The sequence below is a fragment of the Callorhinus ursinus genome, unplaced genomic scaffold, assembly GCF_003265705.2.
Source record: "Callorhinus ursinus isolate GAN/ISIS: 27379988/994484 unplaced genomic scaffold, GSC_fseal_2.0 scaffold51, whole genome shotgun sequence".
Classification (NCBI taxonomy): Eukaryota; Metazoa; Chordata; class Mammalia; order Carnivora; family Otariidae; genus Callorhinus; species Callorhinus ursinus.
Genome location: NW_027397113.1, coordinates 4695284 through 4717671, shown reverse-complemented (window position 1 = coordinate 4717671; position 22388 = coordinate 4695284). Strand labels below are relative to the sequence as shown.

Sequence of the window (22388 nt, the reverse complement as noted above, 5' to 3'; positions counted from 1 at the left end):
AAAAGCAAAGTTGAGCTTCATGAGAGAGAACATATCACAAAGCCTAAAATATTTCCTATCTGGCCCTTTACAGAAAAAGTTTGCTGACCCCTACTGTAGTGTTTCTCACCTGGGTTATGTGTAACTTCTGGAGAATGCAGCATTATGGCCAGGAGAGACGTGAAGCCACAATATAAATACTAAATATAGCATAGCTACCTGGAGGGCCAGTTTAATTCAAAGTAATTTCAAGTGTCATTTTTATATCTAAAAAATGGACATACTATGAAGTAGAATGCATATTTTGCATAAATTTCAAAAATAAAAGACTTTATAAAAAAATTGCTCAGGCTTCGGGGCGCCTGGGTGGCTCAGTCACTAAGCGTCTGCCTTTGGCTCAGGTCATGATCCCAGGGTCCTGGGATTGAGCCCCGCATCGGGCTCCCTGCTTGGTGGGAAGCCTGCTTCTCCCTCTGCCACTCCCCCTGCTTGTGTTCCTTCTCTTGCTGTGTCTCTCTCTGTCAAATAAATAAATAAATAATCTTAAAAAAAAGAGAGAGAGAAATTGCTCAGGCTTCAGGCTAGCTAGCACTGCTTCCCTCCACCCACACACCCTCCCTGACCCCAGTCCCTCAAACCTCACCAAAATGCTTGTGTTCCTCCATTCTAAGGGGAATTGGGTTGGAAGCGCTTGAGAAATGCTGTTTTATTGGGAAAACAAAGTGGAAGTTTATGTGTCAGCCAATGATGAGTGAAGGAAATCAGAGGTGTTCACAATACCTGTGCAGGCAGATAAGGTAGGCTGTGTCTGAGAGCTCTTTTACCATATCTCACACAATCAGTATACCAAAAAGACACCTGTAGCCTTCTGGGTCGGACAGACCTGGGCTTGGGTCCTGGCTCTCCCATTTACTACCTTTATGACCCTGGGTAAGTTACTTTACCTATCCGAGTCTTCATTTCCTCAGCACAAAATGGCGATTAAAATATGTACTTTACAAGGTAGTTGTGAGGAGTCTAAGAAATCATGTAGGGAAAGTGTTCTGCACAAGGTAAGAATTTAATAAGTGTTAACTACTGACATGTTAACTACTGACATGTTAGCTGAATTTCCTGAATATATAAAGAGCTCTGAAAAATCAAGAAAAAGTCAAAACCAGTTGAAAAGTGGGCAAAGTACATGGGCATTTTATGGAAAAGGAAATACAAATAGATTTTAAACATAGAAAAGGTGCAACTTCACTCATAAGAGAAATGAGAACACAACTCAAATGAGATACTATTTTTCGCCTGCTAGATGGTAAAGGTTGAAAAATTTGGTAACATTCTATTGGTGAGTGGGGAAAGAAATATACTCATGCAATGTTAACAATACTGCAAATTGTTATCACCTCTGTGGAGGGCAATCAGTAATATCTTATCAAAATTACAAATACTTACGCTTTTATGTAAATGCTTATACACAATTCCACTTTCAGGAACTTATACTATAGAAATAGTTGCACATTCTAAATAGATGAATAAGGATGTTTTCTAGAGCATTTTGTGTTTGTAAATGTCCATTAATGTGGGACTAGTTAAATAAAAATACACACAGTGGAATACTATATAGCCATCATGAGTATAAGGCAGCTCTATGTGTATCGATATGAAATGAGTTCAAGGTATGTTAGGTAAAATAAGAAAGGGGCAAAATAGCAGAATAGTGTCCTACTGCTGGTGTAGTTATACACATATGCATGGATAATATATGCATACATGCTCATATGTGCATAGGCTCTCTCTGAACTAGTTCATACAATAGCTTATGAGGCCTTACATAATCTAACCTGCTCCTTCGCATCTTATGATGGCTCTGACTCCTCTCCCCCCCCCCCCTTGCTCTGTTCCACCTGCACTGGCCACCTTGCTTTTCTGGGACACTCCATGCACCTGCCTGCCTTAGGGCTTTGTAGTGGGTGTTGAGGAAGTTACCCTCAATGTCCACAGGGCTCACTTCTCCTCTCCTTCAGGCCTTTGCTCAAACCTTCCCTTCCCAGTGAGGCCTGCACTGACCACCCTAATTAAAACAACATCCCTCAGCCTTTGTTTCCTTACTTATTCTCCTTTTTCTTTTGTCTGTAGTATTTACCACCTTCTAGCATTCTATTTTTCAGTGTGCTTGGGTACTATGTTTATGGCTTATGGTCTGTTTCTCCTGAGTAATGTAGATGTTTACAGTTCCCCATGGAGGAGAACTGAGGTATGGGAGGTTGAGACAGGAAGGAGACTTCCTTTTCAATATATACCCTTGTGTTCTCTGTACCATGTGCTTGTGTTAACTGGTAAAAATGTAATACAAATTTTTAGCTCTACCAACAGGATCCTAGAAGTGGTAGTGACAACCTGGACCCAACCCCTTCATCTTATGATGGTCCAGGGGCCGAGCAGTTAGGGAATTTGCCTGAGGTTACAAAGCAGGATTTAAATCCGTATCTCTTAACTCCAGAGCCCTACTAGCTCTTAAGCATCATGTCATAGAACCTCTTGATTTGGGACTCTAATCAGCCAACTTGAATGTAGTGTGATAAATGCTAAGCTGAGGGGTTCCAAAGGTGAAGGTTTGCCTCTGTCTGACATTTACCATTACGATGAACTCCAACAGATGGTCTCAGTTTTTTGGATGTATGAGATTTTGGCTGCAGTGTGCATGGCTTGAAATAAATGGGAATACTGGGTTTCTGGGCTTGGGGATTCTTTTATGAGCACTTTGTAGTCAAAATAAAGTATTAATCTCAGTCCCTTGGTAGTTGGAAGCACAATGTTCCCAAATCCTGCACTCCCAGATAATTTGTCTTCTGAAGCAGTCAAGAGGTCTGGAGGATCTGCCGGGTGTTTGGGGGTTAGGGAGGGATGGGAGGGCACTTGGCCTTGTCACAGAGTAACAGGAGTATTCCCAGGAGTTATTAAAGGCTGGCTGCTGAGCTTCTTGAACAGCCTTGGCTGGTGGGAGGCCTTCTGCCCCTGGGTCAGGTGGCGGACCCGTTGCCTCTGCTGTAGCCGGTAGAGCATCTCCACCTTGTCATGCTTCATCTTGTCCAGGTATCGCCGCCCCTTGAAGGTCACTGGCTCCCCAAAGATTAATTCAATCTCCTCCAGGAGGGAAGCCAAAGGAGCCTGCACTAGATTGATCTTCCTGTGTAGACGGCTGCGGAACTGATTCTCCTCCAGGAAGCGACTCAGGCCCATGTCAGTCTTCTGGAAGAAGCGGTTGGGGTCAGAGGCTTGTCGCTCAAACCATTCTAGTCTCCCCAGCAACATCTCCCGCAGCTGAATGGGCTTCAGGGTTTGCTCCCAGGCACTCACCAATGAAGGCAGCTGCCTCAGACGGGCGTTGGAGCTGTACTTGATGGCCAAGTCCAGTCGGTCCTTGTGGGGGACCTCAAGCATGGACCACAGGCGCTCCAGACGCTTCTGTAGGCTCAGGATTTTGTAGGGTTCTCCCAGGAGGCTGACTCTCTTACTTCCCAGGCTGTGCCCTAGCACTGTGTTCCAATCCCACTCTCCTGGCACAAAGTCTGGCTCTTCATCTTCCAGCAAGGGAGGTGGGTACTGAATCTTTAGGGACTCTCTGACAGGGGCTATGGTCTCCACAGGAACCTCCTCTTCATACATTTGGAAGATGACATGGAGGAAATCTGTCTCCTGGCTGGTGAGGTACTTGAAGTAGTCATCCACAGACAAGGTGGTTTTCCACCAGTTCATCCATGAGATTTTGTTGGACCACTTCTCCCAGCCTTTGCTTGCTTGTAGTGATGTGAGGGAGGCTGCCTTATCATAGGACTGTAAAATGTTTGCTCTCTGGGAATAAAGCCCAGCTAACTTGGGATTGATGATGTGATACTGTTTTTCTTGATGTAGAAAGGCTGAGGACAGGAAGGCTGACCAGTCTTTATTGGCTGCAGGCTCAACCAGGGATCCCTGGTCAAAAGAGAAGTGGTCAAGAGAGACACGGCTCATCAACTCCTTGTAGACCTCTCTGATGTTATTGCCAACAAAGCAATCAATATCCATTTCCTCGATAAGTTTGGGTTCTAGTTCACCGGCCAGGTGGTTGTATAGGACTCCGGCCCCGTCAACGTGGAAGGAGTCCAGAAAGTTTCTCTCAGAGATCTGCACAGCAGCTGCCTGTACCACTGCCTGATTTCTTAGCTTCAAAGTAACAGTCACTGGCTGTGGTTGAAGTAGAAAGGATTTGGGGCACTGGAGGCCCCACTGCCCAGTGGCTTCTTCTTCTTCGAGGCTCTTCAACATTCTCTGAAGTTCCTGCATGCGATGTGCTGCAGCTGGGCGGCGGGTCAGGGCCCCCAGGAGTGGGGGTAGGCCTGAGTCCAGTGGTGAGTAGTGAGTCCTCTCCAATTTCATGTTCTTTATCATCTGCTTCAGGTCCTCAGCCACTGTGTCCCCTGCCAGCTTTGTTTTGCTTTCTGGAACCAGGACCAGTGGGGTTAAGGGGCGAGGGGTGAGTGGAGGAAGGCCCAACTCATCTGCTAGCTTCCAGCCCTTACACAGAGAGGGCATGGAATGGCTCCTCTGGAGCTGGGAGTAGAGGGGCAAGTGGGGCGAGGTGGAGGGAGCGCTGCTGGTGGGAGTCACAGAGTACTTGGGCAGTGACACAATCTGTGCAGAACTGAAATTGCTCTCTCTCTTCTTCTGCATAGAGGACAGCCATTGGAGAGGCTTTTTCCTCTTCGGCTGGGGGATGGACTTCAATTCCTTCACCGGATCCAGTTCAGGCTCACTGAGAAACTCCCGCGGGCGGCTGAGTTGGATGAGGTAGTTTAGGTTGAGGTTGCTGCTTGGTATTTGGGCGAAGCTGGTGCTATGAAGCCATGGGATAGGGTAAAGCCTGAAAGCCCCAGTAGGGCCTACTGGGCGCAGCTTATGCATGCCACTGTGGGCTTGTTCTACTTTCAGCAGGGTGAGGAAGTCGGCGAGCAGGCAACGGTAGACCTCAGGGCTGGTGAGAAAGATTGTGCAGTCCCTGGCGAGGCTGGCGGTCAAACGGGTGAGTGTGGCTGATTCAGTGAAGACACCTCTGCGGGTCGACATGGTCTTCAGCAGGTACAGGTAGCGTAAGAATAGCTGCTCGCTGCTGAGCAGTACGTAGGCCAGGAGCCGTTTCCGCAGTCTCTGGTTGTTCAAGTGGCTCAGACTAGGTTCTGTGGGAGGCTCCTGCCAGCTGCACTTCAGCTCGTCCAGGATGACCTCAGTGAAACGGAGTCGGCTCTCGGTAGGCACGCGCACCGACAGCCCACTGCGGGCCAGCCGCTTGGTCACTTGGCTGCACAGCGACGCCACCGTCAGCCGGGAGACGGGCAAGGGCAAAAGCATCGGCACCTCCGGCGGGAGGTGCTTCTGAGAGTCTGGGCGCGTCACCTTGCGGGGGAAGAGCGACAGCGGGCCCAGCAACCGGTGGTAAAACCGCTGAAGCTCGGGCTCTGGTTTATAGGGCTCCATTTTTGCCCTGGAGGCGCGGGAGGTCCGGGCAAAAGTGGCCAAGCGCTTACTAAGGCAACCAGGGACCGAGCGCGCCTGCGCAGCCAGTACCGTCCAACGCGTGACGTCGGAGGGCGGGCCTGACGTGCGCGCGTACCAGGAGGCGGGGCAAAGTGTGGCTTCCGAAGCTCCGCCTCCCCGCGACGCAGTTAGGGGTTTGCGCCTCTGCGCCGGAGCAGTGCAGGTCCAACGGGTGGTGGCTGGGTCCGAGATGGCTTTGGACTCCGGGGACCGCGGGACCGCCTGCACGGTGAGGGTCGAGGCCTCGTGTGGGAGCCTCTCTGGGCAGAGAGCCTCGGCCCCTGGGGTGATTGTTAACGCAGAAAAAGGGGAAGGAGTAGGCACCTGGGGCAGGGCCTGGGGCCTCCGCGGGAAACGGGTGCGAGACTAGCAGGGCCCTTGGCGTTAACGTTGGGGGTTTGGTCTTGGAACGATCACGACTGATAATGAGGGCGCTTGAGAAGGGGTCACGTGAGGGCGTTTCCCCAGGCCTTAGGGGTGGTCATAGGGGTGGTCGTAGTAGTGAAACAAGAGTCACGCAAGAGGGGTCCCCGACTCTCATCAGCCAGTCCCTGCCGCCCTTGCAGCTGGAGTTCACAGTGCAGATGACCTGTCAGAGCTGCGTGGACGCGGTGCGCACTTCCCTGCAAGGGGTGGCAGGTAAGAGCCAGAAAAACTTGTGCGGACAGACTGGAGGCCTCTAGAAGGAGCCGGCAAATCTCTTAGAACAACAACACTACTTTGAAACCCAGAGATGGGAAGGAACGTCCTCAGAGTCACATAGAGACCCAGAGGCAGAGCCTAGAGTACCGATCTCAAGCCTGCCTTGCCAGAGCCCTCTACAGGCTCTGACACACTGGTATCTTAATCTTAGGTGCCCAGGGAATGAGGAGCTAGGCTGAGTATAGATAGCCCCACCTACAGAGGGGGTTCCCTGGATAGCAGGCAGCTCTTGCTTGCGAAACTGCATAATCTTGACAAAAACAGCAGCCCTGGCCATGTTCCATCCTATGCAGCTCCCAATTTTTATAAGCCAGCTAACTGGTCTGGAGGTGACCTTGCACAATCAAGAAATATCTGAGAAGGCAGAGCCACCAGCACGGCGCTGGGAACTGCTTGCCTTTGATTCTGTTAAATGTTCGTCCAGTCATTCAGCAGGTATGGACCAGACCCTGGGGACTTTTTAGGGAGAAGTGTTCACACATGTTTCAGACACAGTCCCTGCCCTCAGGTAAGGATGAGCATGCAAGCGTTGCTCATGGAAGAGCAGTTCTGGGAAGAGATAAGATGGGTTCTGAGCTGGGACAGTGGTAGCGCTTGGCCGGTACAGGGCAGTAGTAGTGGATAGGGGTATGTGCCCTAGAGTCAGACTGTTTGCCTTCAATCTCTTCTTTGCCACTTAGCGGCACTTAGACTTCATGCATGGTTACTACTTTTGCCTGTTTCTTCAGCGTTTAAATGGGCATGATAATAGAAGCTACTCCGGAGGATTGTCACGAAGAGTAAGTTGGTTAATACATGTAAAGCACTTTAGAAAAATCTTTGGCATGCAGTGAGAGCTCACTAAATCTTAGAAGTTATGAGAGGAAGGGCTTACAGGTGGCAGTCTGATTGGGCAGAAGCATTTGGGGACAGATACTGAAGCAGAGCGACAGAGAGAGAGAGAGAGAAATTTGCCCTCTCCAGGAGGCCTGGGGCTTGGGGAAGAGGGTTCTGCTCCTCTAGGAATAAGTGGGAGGAGCTAGCTTCTAGCCCAAGGCCCACTTCCTCGAACCCTTATCACACACCCTAGAGTTCCCTGTGGCCTTATGTTTTCTTTCTTACTGGGCTTTGAGCTAAGCAAGGGCTGGCCTGGGCACACTGCACCAGCCGCACTGAATCTTGCTCAGCTGGGGAGCCAGCCTTCTTGGTTCAGGTGCAGTTCAAGAGTTCAGGAAGTGCATAGTTATGGGGAGCTGCCCCAGTGGGCTCTCCCACTTGAGGAGCAGAGAATCAGACCCCAGGACAGGAACCACCTGCGTGGAAGTCAGTCCATCAGAAAGTCTTGTCTGCTGTGTATCTAAAATCAGAATTCAGCCTCTCTTTTTCCATACTTTGGCCATCACACGAATCCAAGCCACCTTCCTTCTCCCTGACCCACACACAAACCTCATCTTTGGGCTTCCTGTTGCCTCTGTTGCCCCCTCCAATAGCTTTTCCATACAGAAGCTAAAGTGATTTTTAAAATTATACCTTAGATACTATCACTGCCCTGCTCATTTAGGCCTTCAGTAACCCTCTTAGGTAGGTAGTAGTATTATCTCCTTTTGCAGATGAAGCAGCTGACTAGAAAACTCAACAGAAAGGTTGAGTAACTTGTCCAAGGCCACACAGCTAGTATGTGGCAAGCAGACTCCGGATTTCAACTCCAGAGTCCACACTCTCAACCGCTGTACACTGTGCCTTCTCCCAGTGGCCTCCCAGTGCATTAAAATTAAAATCCAGATTCTTTCCCGTTGGGCCTTGCTTGACTGGTCTCCACTTGCAGCTCCTTGTCCTACTACCGTCTTTACTCCTGGCTTCAGCCACACGGGCCTTCTCTTCTTAAAACATGTCAGTGTCCTGCCCATGCTGTTCTCTCTGTTGGAAGGCCCTTACCTGACTACATCCAGGCCTTGGCTTAGAGGCTCAGAGAAACTTTCCTTGACCAGCCTCAGTGGCTTGGCCCCCCATTTGTTCCCTAACACCTGTTTCATTGATCATACCTTTCACTCTCTGCATCTCTCTTGTGTGTTTATTTGACATTTGTATCCCTGCATTGGAACGCATGCTATCTCATGGGGCACAGATGTTGCCCGACTTGTTTCCTGCTCTGCTTCCACGGCCTGGAACGCTGCCTGTGATAGGTGCTTAGTGTCTGCTTGTTAAATGAGGCGAGCAAAGTTTCTTGCACTGTGTGCTTCACTGGGCCCTGGGAGCCTCCGAAAATCAGCCTCGAGGGCTCAACCTTACCTTCTATGGGGCGAGGGGACTGAGCATCAGCTTGGGGGTTGGACAGGCTGCCTTCCAAGCTTTGTGACCTCAAGCCAGGTGTGTCACCGCCTAGCCTCGTTTCCTCACCTGTCAGATGAGGACAGTATCATCATTCTGATGTGTGTAAGGCAGAGCACAGCTCTTGGCATCCCCTGGAGGCTCAGACCACAAGAGTTCCCCCATCCTCCCTGTACCCCCTTTGCAGCCATGGACATCCAGAGGCATCTCTAGGTGGACCCAGAGCTCCTGATGCTCCACAGGCTGCCTGGTGGCACAGGATAAAATTTTGTGTGAAGTGAGGGCCAGTTTGGTAACCTGGGGGGTTTCTTCTCACAGAATACCCTGTACTTGTGGGGGGGGGCTGCGTGTGTTCCTCTGATGTCTTACAAATTCTGCCCCTCCCCCAACAGTGTCCCTGCCGCCCCCGCAGGGGGTCTGGAGAAACCAGCCTGTGAGAGCTTTGGTAACCACGCGCCACATATTCCTCTCTCGGGTGCTGCCTCTCCCTAATCGCCCAGTTTTGCCCCCTTTTGAGCTGGAAGGAATCTGAACAGCTAGAGTACCTTGCCCGTAGCCTGGGGGTTGTTACTCCTGTCTCTGCCTGATGGTTAATCCAGGCATAGCCTCGCTTCTCCTGCACCCTGTGAGCTCCCTGAGGACAAGGACCAATGCTTTTCCTGACCCTGGCCTTCTCCAAGCCCAGCACACATTTATTGAGAGAATACGGAGGAGGGAAACCAAAGAGGAAGGGGACACCAACAATCATTGTAGCCTTCGGTTCACAGAGCACCATCTCAACAGCGTCAATTGGCTTATTTAACCTTTGTCTTCTGGACTGCCCACAGCTCCCCTGGGCTTTACCCTGCAGAGCAACAAACACTAAGATCAAAGAGAGAACGGTGTAAGCCCTGCAGGTGAGAGCAGCAGCATCGTTCTCAGTCCATCCCCTGTGCACTGGCTAAGGGTTGGAGAGTTCTCGTAAAAGGTTTGGGAGCCCTGAATAGCTGAATGAAAGAGAAGCCCCTTCTCTTCCTTCTCTGAGTTGGCTCGGTGGCCCCCAAAGCCAAGCGTGTGTCAGAATCATCCCGTAGTCTCTGTGCACACAGGATGATGTCGGGGATTTGGCAGGCAATTGAGACTAACTTTTGAACCTGACCCTTATGGACCACACAGAGCTCCCACACTCACAGAGGATTGTAATCAGTGCAGCGTGAGTTACTCAGGGGAGGAGGGAGCTGCTACAGGAGGACAGAGGAGGGGGTCCCAACCCAGCCTGGAGGGTGGGGGCTGCTGCTCAGGGTGAGCCGTGTCCGGGTAGGCGCCAGAGCTAGGCTGCCTGAGATGAATTCCCAGTTCCACAATTTACTACGCGGCCTTTGAGCAACGTTCTTAAATCTCTCTGTGCCTCAGTTTTCTCATCTGTAATACAGGGACCATAGAACCCACCTCACAGGGTTGCTTGAGTGTCTAATGAGCTAATAGGGGTAAAGTACAAGAAAAGCCCACAGCGCACTTACGGTTGATGTGAGCTCTCACGATGATGGTGATTGATAGCTCACCTCTCTTTTTTGATGTGTATAACAGCTTTATTGACATATAATTCAAATATCATAAAACAGTCCCATTTTAAGTGTACAGTTCAATGGTTTTTAATATGTTCAGCGTTGTATGGCCATCACCATTACCACTGGTACATTTCAGCCCCTCGTGAAGGAATTGTGCCCTTTAGCTATCAGCCTCCTATTCCCCCACCTCCTAATCTACTCTGTATCTCTGTAGGTTTCCCTGTTTTGGACATTTCATCCATAATGGCATCACCTACCATTTGGGCTTTTGTGACTGGCGCTCACTTAACATCACATTTTCAAGGGACTTCCCTGTGGTAGCATTATGAGCAATTCATTTCCTTTTTTCTTTTTTTTTTTAAGATTTTATGTATTTATTCATGAGAGACAGAGGGAGAGAGAGATGGAGAGAGAGAGAGAGAGAAGCAGAGGGAGAGGCAGGCTCCCAAGGAGCAGGGAGCCCGATGCGGGACTCGATCCCAGGACCCTGGGATCATGACCTGAGCCGAAGGCAGATGCTTAACCATCTGAGCCACCCAGGCGCTCTCCCTTTTATCTTTTTATGGCTGAGAAATAATGGATACACATTTTCTTCCACTGATGGGCATTTGGGTTATTTTCACCTTTTGGCTATCATGAGTAATGGACTATTTATTGATGGCCTGCTTTTATAAAAACATCTTAAAACACTTATCTATGTTTCTTAAGTTATAAAGAATGCCTCGCACGTAATAAGGACAGACAACACTCCTGGGGGTAAGGAGGCCTTATCCCCACTTTATTTATAAAAATACAGACTCAGAGAGGATGAGGGCTTCACACAGCCAGAAGGCAGCTTCCGAGCTTACCTCCAGCCATGGGAGGGTTGGTGAAGATGAGGGTGGGGGATGACCTTATGTTTCTTCCTTGCTCCCAGCGCAGGGGTGTCCGCCCTCTGCTGCCTTCTCCCCTCTCTCTCCTTCTAGGTGTCCAGAGTGTGGAAGTGCAGTTGGAGAACCAGATGGTCCTGGTGCAGACCACCCTGCCCAGCCAAGAGGTGCAGGCCCTTCTGGAAGGCACAGGGCGGCAGGCGGTGCTCAAGGGCATGGGCAGTGGCCTTTTGCGTGAGTAGCCACTATGGCCCTGGCCTTGGCCTCTCTGGGAGGGAGGTGGCCTGGAGCTGGTACACGTATAAACCATAGGATTTGGGGGTTTGGGGTTCGAGTGGCTTTGGGGAAGGCATGCAAGTTATGTGGAGCTCTCTCCCTGCCCTTCCTGAGCTGTTGGAGGTGTGGGGCTAGCCAAGGTGGTGAGCCAGCCTGGGGATCTGATACCTTACAGAGAATCTGGGGGCAGCAGTTGCCATTCTGGAGGGCCCTGGTCCTGTGCAAGGGGTGGTGCGCTTCCTGCAGCTGAGCCCTGAACGCTGCCTCATCGAGGGGACCATTGATGGCCTGGAGCCTGGGCTGCATGGACTCCATGTCCATCAGTTTGGGGACCTCACAGGGAACTGCAACAGGTGAGTCACCTGTAACCTCCCCCATGGCATCTTCATCCCCCCACTCGTGCATCCACAATTGCTGGGGCTGTATTCAGCCACCTGCACACATTTTCACACTTGGTCCTCACAAGTACCGTGAGGCGTATACACCCAGGCCCAGTCTACAGACGAGTAAATGGAGGCTCAGAGGGTTAAAGGACTTGTCAGAGGCCCCAGGGCACATGAATGGTGGGGTGGGATTTGAATCCAAATCTGACCTTAACGTTCCTATTCATAGCCACCTTATTGCCTCTCAAGTGGCAGTGACTCCTAGACACAGAAGGGCAGGTCCCTGTGCCATGGTGTTTGTCGTGCTGTGATGCACTTAGTTGATTCCTCATCTGTGTCTCCCCTGAAAGCTTACTGAGGGCAGGACCTACATCTGATTCTTGGTGCCCTCACCCCAAAACCTGGCACAGAGTGAGTCTGTTTGTTGAATGAGTGAGTGAGCAAGTAAAATAAATAGGGTTTAGGGGTGCCTGGGTGGCTCAGTTGTTGAGCGTCTGCCTTTGGCTCAGGTCATGATCCCAGGGTCCTGGGATCGAGCCTCGCATCGGGCTCCCTGCTCTGCGGGAAGCCTGTTTCTCCCTCTCCCACTCCCCCTGCTTGTGTTCCCTCTCTCGCTGTGTCTCTGTCAAATAAATAAAATCTTTAAAAAATAAATTAAATAAATAAATAAATAAAAATAGAGTTAAAGTGAGAGGGTGGGTCAGCTGGCCTGGGAGCCAGTGTCTTGCTGCCCACCTGCTACCTTTTCTTCTTAGCTGTGGGGACCACTTTAACCCTGATGGAGCATCTCACGGGGGCCCTCAGGACTCTGACCGGGTAAGTATCCATCTGCGTGGACTTAGGCTATGAGAGGGCCTGAAGCCTCAGGCAAAGCAGACCGCTCCCAGGGCCTTAGCATGCGATTCCTTTTTGGTGGGGTCCCCTCGCTTTATTTTGTTCCATTTAGAAACATCAACCCTTTCTGTGGTCAAGGCCTGCCCCCCAGGAGCTCACAGTCCTGTGAGGGGGACCCCTGAGAACCCCATGGTTGCAGGGCAGAGAGGTGATCCTTGCAGGAGCCTGTAGGAGGCCCCGGGAGCCCAGAGTAAAGCATCAATCCGGCCTGAGCCCCAGGACAAGGGCAGTGGGAGGAAGCTTCCTGGAGAAGCTGAAGGTGTGGAAGTTGAAGATCTTACTTGAACTAAAAAGGCCGTTCCTGATGGTGCAACTCCCGGCCTGGAGTTTCACTTTTCACCAGTTTCCCATCGGCAGTGAGTTGCACGCTGCCTTGGTTTTTGCTTATCTGCGTACGGCTTGTTCTGTTAGTTAACGTCGCATTCTGCTGTAAGTTAACTCAGTTTTTCCCTGAGGTAAATTTAGTTATTTTTAATGTCTTAGTCCAGCATGGAATGTTTCAAACATTCCAAAGTACAGAAACTTGTCCCAAGCTCCTGTGTCCTGTGTCCCCATCACCCACTTTCAACAGTGACCAACTCTTGGTTGGTCCTGTTTCATCTACACCTCCAGCCTTTCTCTGTCATTATTTTGAAGCAAATCAAGACATCATTTCATGTAATTAAGGTAGACTTGTTTTTTAACAAGAGACGGGAAAACCAGTTCTTGTAGCCATGGGAGTAGGCTCATTGTAAAAACAGTCAGTGGTGGTCAAATAAATGTTAGTAGAGTCCTGCTGGATTCTGACCTGCAAGGTCTGGGGACTACGGAAGGCCTGCTTTTTCTTCTTCCTCCTCTTTTTTTTTTTTTTTTTTTTTACGATTTATTTATTTGAGAGAGAGAAAGAGTGAGTGTACATGTGGGGGAGGGGCAGAGGGAGGGAGAGAATCTCAAGCAGACACCCTGGTGAGCGCCCAGCCCATTGTGGGGTTCGATCTCATGACCCTGAGATCATGACCTGAGCTGAAAGCAAGAGTCCGATGCTTAATGGACCAAGCTACCCATGTGCCCCTATGGTGCATGTTTCTTACTTCACATACCTGATTTTTTGGACGGTTCTGTGACATATCAAAGGGTTAGAAGTTTGACTCCTTTCGGGTGCCTGGGTGGCTCAGTTGGTTAAGCGACTGCCTTCGGCTCAGGTCATGATCCTGGAGTCCTGGGATCGAGTCCCACATTGGGCTCCCTGTTCAGCAGGGAGTATGCTTCTCCCTCTGACCCTCCCCCCTCTCGTGTGCTCTCTCTCTCTCTCATTCTCTCTCAAATAAATAAATAAAATCTTAAAAAAAAAAAGAAGTTTGACTCCTTTCCCCTTCTGCCCTGGGAAGTTGGGGAAGCCAAACAAGTTTTTGTTGGGTCCACTGTGTGGTGCTGTGGTTGTGCTCAGTGTAGCAACGATTTATTGCTATGCATCAAATACTCCAAACTTGGGGGTTTAAAACAAAGAAACATTCATCATCTCAGTTTCTCTGGAGCAGGACCCTGGGTGCAGCTTAGCTGGGGGCGTCTGGCTTAGGGTGACTGTAATCAAGGCGTTGGCTGGGGCTGCCGTCATATGAAGGCTCGTGTTGCTGTTGGCAGGTCTCAGGTCCTCCCTGGCTTTTGGCCAGAGACTTCAGTCCTTTGCCACGTGGGCCTTTTCCTAGGGCGGCTCACAACACAGCAGCTGGGCTTCCCTCAGAGCAAGTGCGTGAGAGAGGGCATCCAAGACTGAGCCAAGCCATTCTCTTTTTGTAACCGAATCTAGCAAGTGACACTAGGTCCAGTGCATACTCAGTGGAGGCACACAAGGATGTAAGTATAAGGGAAGGTGCATCGTAGAGGCTGTCGTCCTCATTGAGCCTTGAAAGGTGCTGCACAGAAATTAAGCAGGTGAAGAACAGAGAGTGTGAATGTCAGGCATAGCGGGGAAAACTCCATAGGTAGCGCCCCCGAACCAACAAGGAGCATTTGGGAACTGGGAGCACTGCGTCTCTTGTGGAGTCGAGATCAGAGACTGCCTTGCCACCTGTGCCTTGGCCTGCTGTGGCCCTGGCCCCTCTCAGGGCAAGGAAGCAGAAGGGACTGGAGCCAGCTGCCCTACTGTCCCCAAGTCCTTGACAGAGGTGGAGGAAGACTCGAGTAACATCTGGACTGCCAAGGCCACCATGATGCCTGATGAGTTCCTTTGGGATTTCTGCATCTGCTGTTGCCCAGCAGGAAGTGAGTTCAGTGTGGGGATTTACCCCAGAGCCTGGTTGTCCCTTTGCACATCTCCTAACTGATCTCCAAGGTGCCTTCTCTTCTCTCGTCTCCCCCCAAGTCCTTCCTCTTCGTGCACTGTGCTAGAGGGATTGCTCCAAAGCAGAGTAACCATGGCATGCCCCTGTCCACAACTGTTTTTGGCTCCCTGGTGCCTGAGGGTATATAGGCCCAGCCCAGCTGCTTGGTGTGACATTCACGTCCCTGTGGCCCAGTTCTTCCTGGCCAAGTGCAGGGGAGGGACAGGACCCTGCTGCTGGGTCATGCCTCTAAGCTGCACTGCCAGGCTGCTCGCTCCTTCAGCCCAGTCCTGAAGATGCTCCTCGGGGCTCAGTATCACCTCCCTTTCCTTGATCTTTCCTTGATCTTTCTACCAGAAAGCCTACCAGTGCAGGGTAACACAGGGTGCCAGGTGTCAGCACAGATGTCTTTCTGGAAAAGCGAATAAAGCAGAGGTGGTGCATCTTGCTGCTTGTCAGCCCCGCCACACAGTGACATACTTTGTGACCATGCCTCATAGCAAGGCTGTGTGCATCAGCCCACACTGGCACAGCATCTGCTTTTGCCTAAAGTGTCCGGTTGGAGACAATTTATTTGCACAGAAATGGGTCTCTGTGACCTGCCAGTAAGGTCTGGTCAGCAGAAAACCTACTCCCTGCTGTATTTAGTCTGTGTTTCATAATCACTGGTCTGTTCTGTGTCTATCTCCCCACCATGCTTCGAGCTCTTTGAGGGTGGGAACGGCACGCATACCCCACCCCCATGCTGGCAGCATATGTCTGATGTAGGTGCTCGGTAGATGTGTTAGGACATTTTTATTACCTTAAAAGGGAGAAGGTAGGCAGAGCCAGTTTCTGGGGGGGGGGACAGGCCCCCTGCTCCTTGTGTTTCTTCTCTCTGTTCCTGGAGGCTGGGAGTCAGGGAACGATGCTGGCTGCTTTCTGTGGTCAGGAAGGCAAGCCTGGCCAGCTTATGCCCAGGGGAATTAGAGACTGCCAAGGGCTAGGAGTCAACAAGAGCCTGGAGAACTGGGCTCTCAAAGCAGCAGCGACCGCTTCTGAGGCTGAGATGCAGCGAGGGCAGTAGCCTCGCAGGAGACACAGTCTGGTCCAGTGGGCATGACTTCCTAGGAAGGGAGTCGCTGTCCCGGATTTCAGTTCCCTGGAGGGAGCATCCAGTTGCCTTCCTGGTGTTGTCCTAGGTCATCCCTTTATCCTACCAGACTGTACCCAGAGGAGGACATTGGTACTTTTGGGAAGGGGGATCAGATTCTGGGAAGCCAGAAGCTAGCAGCTGTGCCCCATGTGCCCCTCTTTTCGCCCCTCGGTCTCATTGCAGCACCGTGGAGACTTGGGGAACGTCCACGCTGATGCTGATGGCCGAGCCAGCTTCAGGATAGAGGATGAGCAGCTGAAGGTACGGTGGAAAAGAAGGTGGGGACCTCTTCTAACAGGGTCGACTGTCTGAGGCTGTTATGTGCCCTCAAAGGTATGGGATGTGATCGGCCGAAGCCTGGTCATCGATGAGGGAGAAGACGACCTGGGCCGGGGTGGCCATCCCTTATCCAAGGTCACGGGGAACTCAGGAGAGAGGTGAGTGATGCCACCCCCAGCAGGAGGCTGTGCTTGGCCAGTGGTGCGTGGTCAACCCCGGCGGAGCCCAGACGAGTGCCCAGGGCCCACTCCTGACCACCCGTTCTTCCTCAGGTTGGCCTGTGGCATCATTGCACGCTCTGCTGGCCTCTTCCAGAACCCCAAGCAGATCTGCTCCTGCGATGGCCTCACCATCTGGGAGGAGCGAGGCCGGCCTATCGCTGGTGAGGGACGGAAGGAGCCGGCCAAGCCCCCTGCCCACCTCTGAGCATGGCCTCAGCCTCGGGTTTATGACTGTTCCCCCAGCTGAGCACCGTCCGCTTCCAGAGAGAAGGGAGGGAGGCCCTGCTTGCCCGGCCCCAGGAGAACTCGGGTACAGGGGGTGAAGGGTCGCTGTAATGTTCCCTTGGCAAATTAAAGTTTTATTTTCATACAGAACTTTGGGTTTTGTCTGTGTCCCAGTGTCCCTTTGTGGGCTTGCTGAACACAGTCCTTCTGCCTCTCTCCTCCCTTTGAGGACCACCTGTTGGCTTTGGAGCCAAACAAAACTGGATTCAAATCTGCACACGTACTGAGGGCAGCATCCTCCTCGTCGGGGTCATAGTGCGGGAGCACAGCCGCCATGTTTCTGTCAAAGCACATCCTGCTTTAGTTTCTCCCTGTGGTTGGACCTGTAATGTGGGAATTTGGGAGCTGCAGGTGGCCCTCTGCCTTGTCAGCTGAGTATCAGAAAAAGCCTGTATGCTGAGGAGAGGGATGAGGCAGACGCACAGGAGAACCTACAAGTTGTTAGATAATGTCCGATGCCCCCGGGTGCCCGCTCTGGGCCTTTCCTGAGGCCAGCTGCTTCCTGACCTGGGGGTCAGGAGATACTCCTAGATTTTCCCCATGCATCCCCTCCTCCTGCTTTTTAAATAAATTTGGCTTGAGTGGATTTTTTTTTATTCACAAGTAAAAGACTTTTTTTTTTTTTTTTAAAGATTTTATTTATTTGAGAGAGAAACAGCATGAGAGGGGAGAGGATCAGAGGGAGAAGCAGGCTCCCCGCTGAGCTGGGAGCTCAGTGGGGGACTCGATCCCAGGACTCTGGGATCATGAACCTGAGCCGAAAGCAGTCGGCTTAACCAACTGAGCCACCCAGGCGCCCACAAGTAAAAGGCTCTTAATTAACCTAATAAGCAAAGTGCTTAGTGCAGACCCGGCACGTGGGAAGTTAAGGGAACAGTGGCTGTGCTTCTGAGGCCAAACAGGGCCCCTGGAGGCTGCCGCAGCCAAGCCCCCGTCTCACAGGGATGGCCAGTATCCAAGCACTAATGTGAGGGGCCAGGGATTCTGGGCCTCCCCACTTGTCGTTTTGCCCCCCCCCCACCTCCCACTTGACTTTGTCAAGCTTGCTCACCCATGACAAAACTGCTTTTATAACACAGTGCGCTGTCAAAATACAAACTTTGCCCCTCACTGTGTCTGCTTGGAACTAGGCAGGTGATTTTCCAGATAGCTGGCCTTGCTAAGATGTGCCTGGCTCTTCTCCCATTCCCTAGGCCTTGCCTGTTTCTCCCTCAGGGCTGCTGGCTCTGCGTCCAGCCCTAGCTCTTGGACCCTGCTCTTTCTTGCCAGCCTATGCTGGTTGCTTTCCAGCTCCCTTGATTCCTGGGAACCAAACCCCTTTTAAGCCTGGGGTCCAGGCTGTCTTTCCCGGCCCTAGATCATTGCAGGAGCTCCTCTTGGACTCTGCCCACAGCCAGCCCCTGACCTCCTCCCACCTTTGTTCTGGAATGACAGCTGGTTTAACCCTCTTATGGCCAAACCTCTTACCAAACCCTACCACTCTCTTTCCACTCTAAAGAATCAACATCCCCATTAGCTTTTCTCTCTTAAACTCTTAACCATGTAGGTTTTCTTTTTTTTAAAGATTGTATTTTATTTATTTATTTGAGAAAGAGAGCAGGCACAAGCAGGGGGAGAGGCAGGTTCCCCACTGAGCAGGGAGCCCAATGCGGAGCTTGATTCCAAGACCCCAAGATCATGACTGGAGCCAAAGGCAGACGCTTAACCAACTGAGCTACCCAGGCGCCCCAAGATTTTATTTTTAAGTGCTCTCTCCACCCAATGTGAGACTCGACCTTACAGCCCTGAGATCAAGAGTTGCATGATCCAGGGCGCCTGGGATCGAGCCCTGCATCGGCCTCCTTGCTCCACTGGGAGCCTGCCTCTCCCTCTCCCTCTGCTTGCTGCTCCCCCTGCTTGTGCGTGCTCTCTCTCTCTCTCTGTCTAATAAATAAATAAAATCTTAAAAAAAAAAAAAAGAGTTGCATGCTCCACTGACTGAGTCAGGTGCCCTTTAGCCGTGTAGTTTTGTTTTTTTATTTTATTATTATTTGTAAAGATTTTACTTTTTTTATTTATGAGAGAGAGAGAGAGAGAGAGAGAGAGAGAGAGAGGACGAGCAGAGGGAGAAGCAAGTTCCGGGCTGAGCAGGGAGCCCGATGCAGGGCTCGATCCTAGGACCTCCTAGGACCTCCTAGGACCTCGGGATCATGACCCAAGACAAGGGCAGCCGCTTAACCGACTGAGCCACCCAGGCGCCCCCTAACCGTGTAGTTTTTAAACTTTGGTTTTAAACCACAGAACATGGTTCAGCCATCTTGAAGGCCCAACTGTGAAGCAAGTGTGGAACTGCAGCTAAAGAGGCCCAGTCCTTCTTAAATTTATAACTACAGTGAAACTATTATGTTTACAAACTTAAAAAAGATTATATATGTTAGCTAAAAATCACAACCCAAAAATCAGGTTTTAGAAACTTTTTCTTTTGAAATTAGAGTAACAAAAAAATTGCCATGTGGATGAATCTTGAAAACATCCTGCTAAGTGAAAGAAGCCAGTACAAGAGCCATGTATTTGTATGATTCTATTTGAAATGTCTTGAATAAGTAAATCCAGAGTCAGAAAGATTCATGGTCACCAAGGTCTAGGGCAAGGAGGGAATAGAGAGCTAATGAGTAAAGGGTTGCTTTTTTGGGGGTGATTAGAATGTTCCAGAATTAGATGGTGGTGATGGTTGCCGGACCCTGTGAATATACTAAAAACCACAGAATTGTACATTAAAAGGGTGAATTTTATGGTATATGAATTATATCTCAATATTTTAAAATCATGTACATAAGAAAGGCAGTAGAGAGTTCACTGTTCTCTTCACCCAGCTTCTTCTAATACTAGTTTAAGTATAGTGCAGTTATCAAACCCAGTTAATTAACATTGACACAAGTCTAGTAACTAAACTGCAGATGTTCCAGATTTACGGCTAACGATCGCTTTCTGTTTTTGGATCTCATCCCGGATGGCACGTTGCTTTTAGCTGTCCTGTCTCCTTGGTCTGCAATCTGTGATGGTTTCTCCGACTTTCCTTGTCTTCACTTTCTTGGCTTGATACTTCTGATGAGTCCTGGTCAGATATTTTGTAGGTTGTCTTTCAGTTGGGTTTGTCTACATATTCTTGTGATTAGGTTGAGGTTATGTCTCTTTGGCTTGAATACCACTGAAGTGAAGTTGTGCCTTTCTCAGTACATTGCGTTGACGTATCTTATTACTGCTGTGATTTAATGGGATCACTTGGTTAGGGTGGGGTCTTCTGAGTTTCTTCACTATAACCTTAAAATTTTTCCCTTTGCAGTTAGTAAATATCTTGCTGGGAGCTGCTGCCTGGAGACTATGTAAACGTCTCGTTTCTCATCAGACTTTTGCCTGCTGGTTTTAGTATCTAAAATAATTTTATTGGCAGGGGGCACGGCTGGTTAAGCATCGACTCAGTTTTGGCTTTGGTCGTGATCTTGGGGTTGTGAAATCAAGCCCCACCTAGGGCTCTGCACTTAGCATGAAGTCTGCTTAAGACTCTCTCTCCCTCTCCCTCTGCTCCCCACTCTGCTCCCTCCCTTTCTCTCTCTCTCTCAAATAAATCTTTAAAAAAATAATAAAAATAAGGGCACCTGTGTGGCACAGTTGGTTAAGTGTCTGACTTTTGGTTTCGGCTCAGGTCGAGATCTCAGGGTCTTGAGATCATGCCTCGCATTGGGCTCTGTGTTCAGCGTGTAGTCAGCTTAAGATTCTCTCTCTCCCTCTTCTTCTGCCCCTCCGCCACGTGTGCTCACGCTGTCTCTCTCTCTGAAATAAATAAAAATCTGGGGTGCCTGCGTGGCTCAGTTGGTTAAACATCTGCCTTTGGCTCCGGTCATGATCCCGGGGTCCTGGGATCGAGCCCCGCATCGGGCTCCCTGCTCAGTGGAGAGCCTGCTTCTCCCTCTCCCTCTGCCTGCCACTCCCCATGCTTGTGCTCTCTCTCTCCCTCTCTGTCAAATAAATAAATAAAATCTTTATAAATAAATAAATGAATAAAAAATCTTTTAAAAAATTAGGTGAATAAAAATAAATAAAATTTTAGGGGCGCCTGGGTGGCTCAGTCATTGGGCGTCTGCCTTAGGCTCAGGTCATGATCCCAGGGTCCTGGGATCGAGCCCTGCGTCGGGCTCTCTGCCCAGCGGAGAGCCTGCTTCTCCCTCTCCCACTCCCCCTGCTTGGGTTCCCTCTCTCGCTGTGTCTCTTTGTCAAAAAATAAAAATAAATAAATAAATAAAATTTTAAAAATCATTTTTTATTATGGCAAAATAAAAATAACAAAATTTACTATTTTAACCTTTTTTAAAAACGATTTTATTGGTTTGAGAGAGAAAGAAAGAGCGAACACAAGCAGGGGGAGCAGCAGAGGGAGAAGCAGACTCCCCACTGAGCAGGGAGCCGGATGCGGGGCTGGAACCCAGGACCCTGAGATCATGACCTGAGCCAAAGGCTGACGCTTAACTGACTGAGCCACCCAGGCGCCCTACCTTTTTATTATTTTTCCTTGAGAGAGAGAGGCAGGAAGGGACAGAAGGCACATGCCCCCGAGCAAGTGGTGATGGGGGGAAAGGGAGAGAGAGGAGAATTTTTTTAAATTAATTAATTAATTACTTTTTTGCCAGAGAGAGAGAGCGAGCACAAGCAGGGGGAGCAGCAGGCAAAGGGAGAAGCGGGCTCCCTGTGGGACTTGATTCCAGGACCCTGGGATCATGACCTGAGCCCAAGGCAGCTGCTTAACCGACTGAGCCACCCAGGTATCCCAGGGAGAGGAGAATCTTTAGTAGGCTCCACCCCCAGCGGGGAGCCCACAGCGGGACTTGATCTCAGGACCCTGAGATCAGGACCTGAGTGGAAATCAAGAGTGGAACACTTAAGCAATTGAGCCACCCAGGTGCCCCTATTTTAACCATTTTTAAGTGTACATTTTTTGGCTTGCCTACATTCACACTGTTGTGCAACCAATACCATCATTCATCTCCAGAACTTTCTCATCTTCCTAATCTGAAACTCTGTCCCTGTTAAACACAAACTTGCCATTCCCCCTCCCCCAGCACCTGGCAAGCACCATTCTACTGAATGTCTCTATGAATCTGACTACTCTAGGGACTTCATGTTAAGTGGAATCAGATAATATTTGTTCTTCTGTGATTGGCTTATAAAATCAGTTTCTTGATTACACCTTTTAAATTAGAAAACCAAGACTGGTCTGTCAGATTCTCTAATATGTCAACATTTCTTTAACATCACACATACTTTAAATGCCAAATATATTCAGGTTTCCTCAAATATGACAAAAATCTACTTGTGAGCTTAAAAATATTACCACTATGTGTTTCATTTACTTCAGCATGTTCAGTTTTAATTCAACATCTTCCCAGTATTAAGATAGATTACCCACTAAAGGGACACTTTTTCAGCTGAAAAGAAGTTGGGGTTACAGTCCCCAGGACAGGGGCTACCCACCTCCGAGGCTGCACGTGTCAAGGCCAATTCTTCCTACGCAATAAGTGGACCTGCTGGGTCTTCTTTTTTGTTTTTTGTTTTTTTTTTCTGGGTCTTCTTTATTTTTATATTTTTTAAAGGTTTTATTTGAGAGAGAGAATGAGAGAG

General features: G+C 49.9%; 2 protein-coding genes across 5 annotated transcripts; one reads left to right on the top strand and one right to left on the bottom strand.

Annotated features, from left to right (window-relative positions):
* Positions 1-1346: 1346 nt before the first annotated feature.
* On the bottom strand, positions 1347-5526 carry CCDC87 (coiled-coil domain containing 87). Its single transcript, XM_025878974.2, has one exon. It carries the CDS (start codon positions 5476-5478, stop codon positions 2893-2895), a length of 2586 nt encoding a protein of 861 aa, XP_025734759.1. The 5' UTR covers positions 5479-5526; the 3' UTR covers positions 1347-2892.
* Positions 5527-5630: 104 nt separating this feature from the next.
* Positions 5631-16826, top strand: CCS (copper chaperone for superoxide dismutase). Of its 4 annotated transcripts, XM_073883430.1 has the most exons (9): positions 5707-5767; positions 6105-6177; positions 6969-7019; positions 11060-11197; positions 11415-11592; positions 12378-12438; positions 16135-16212; positions 16285-16388; positions 16503-16826. In XM_073883430.1, the coding sequence occupies exons 4-9, from the start codon at positions 11095-11097 to the stop codon at positions 16654-16656; spliced, it is 678 nt and encodes a 225-aa protein (XP_073739531.1). In that variant the 5' UTR covers positions 5707-5767; positions 6105-6177; positions 6969-7019; positions 11060-11094; the 3' UTR covers positions 16657-16826. The 4 variants fall into 4 exon arrangements, with proteins under 4 accessions (XP_025734684.1, XP_073739533.1, XP_073739531.1 ...); XM_025878899.2 differs by lacking the exon at positions 6969-7019 and having other exon boundaries at positions 5631-5767; XM_073883431.1 differs by lacking the exons at positions 5707-5767; positions 6969-7019 and adding an exon at positions 9375-9443.
* The last annotated feature ends 5562 nt before the right edge of the window (positions 16827-22388 follow it).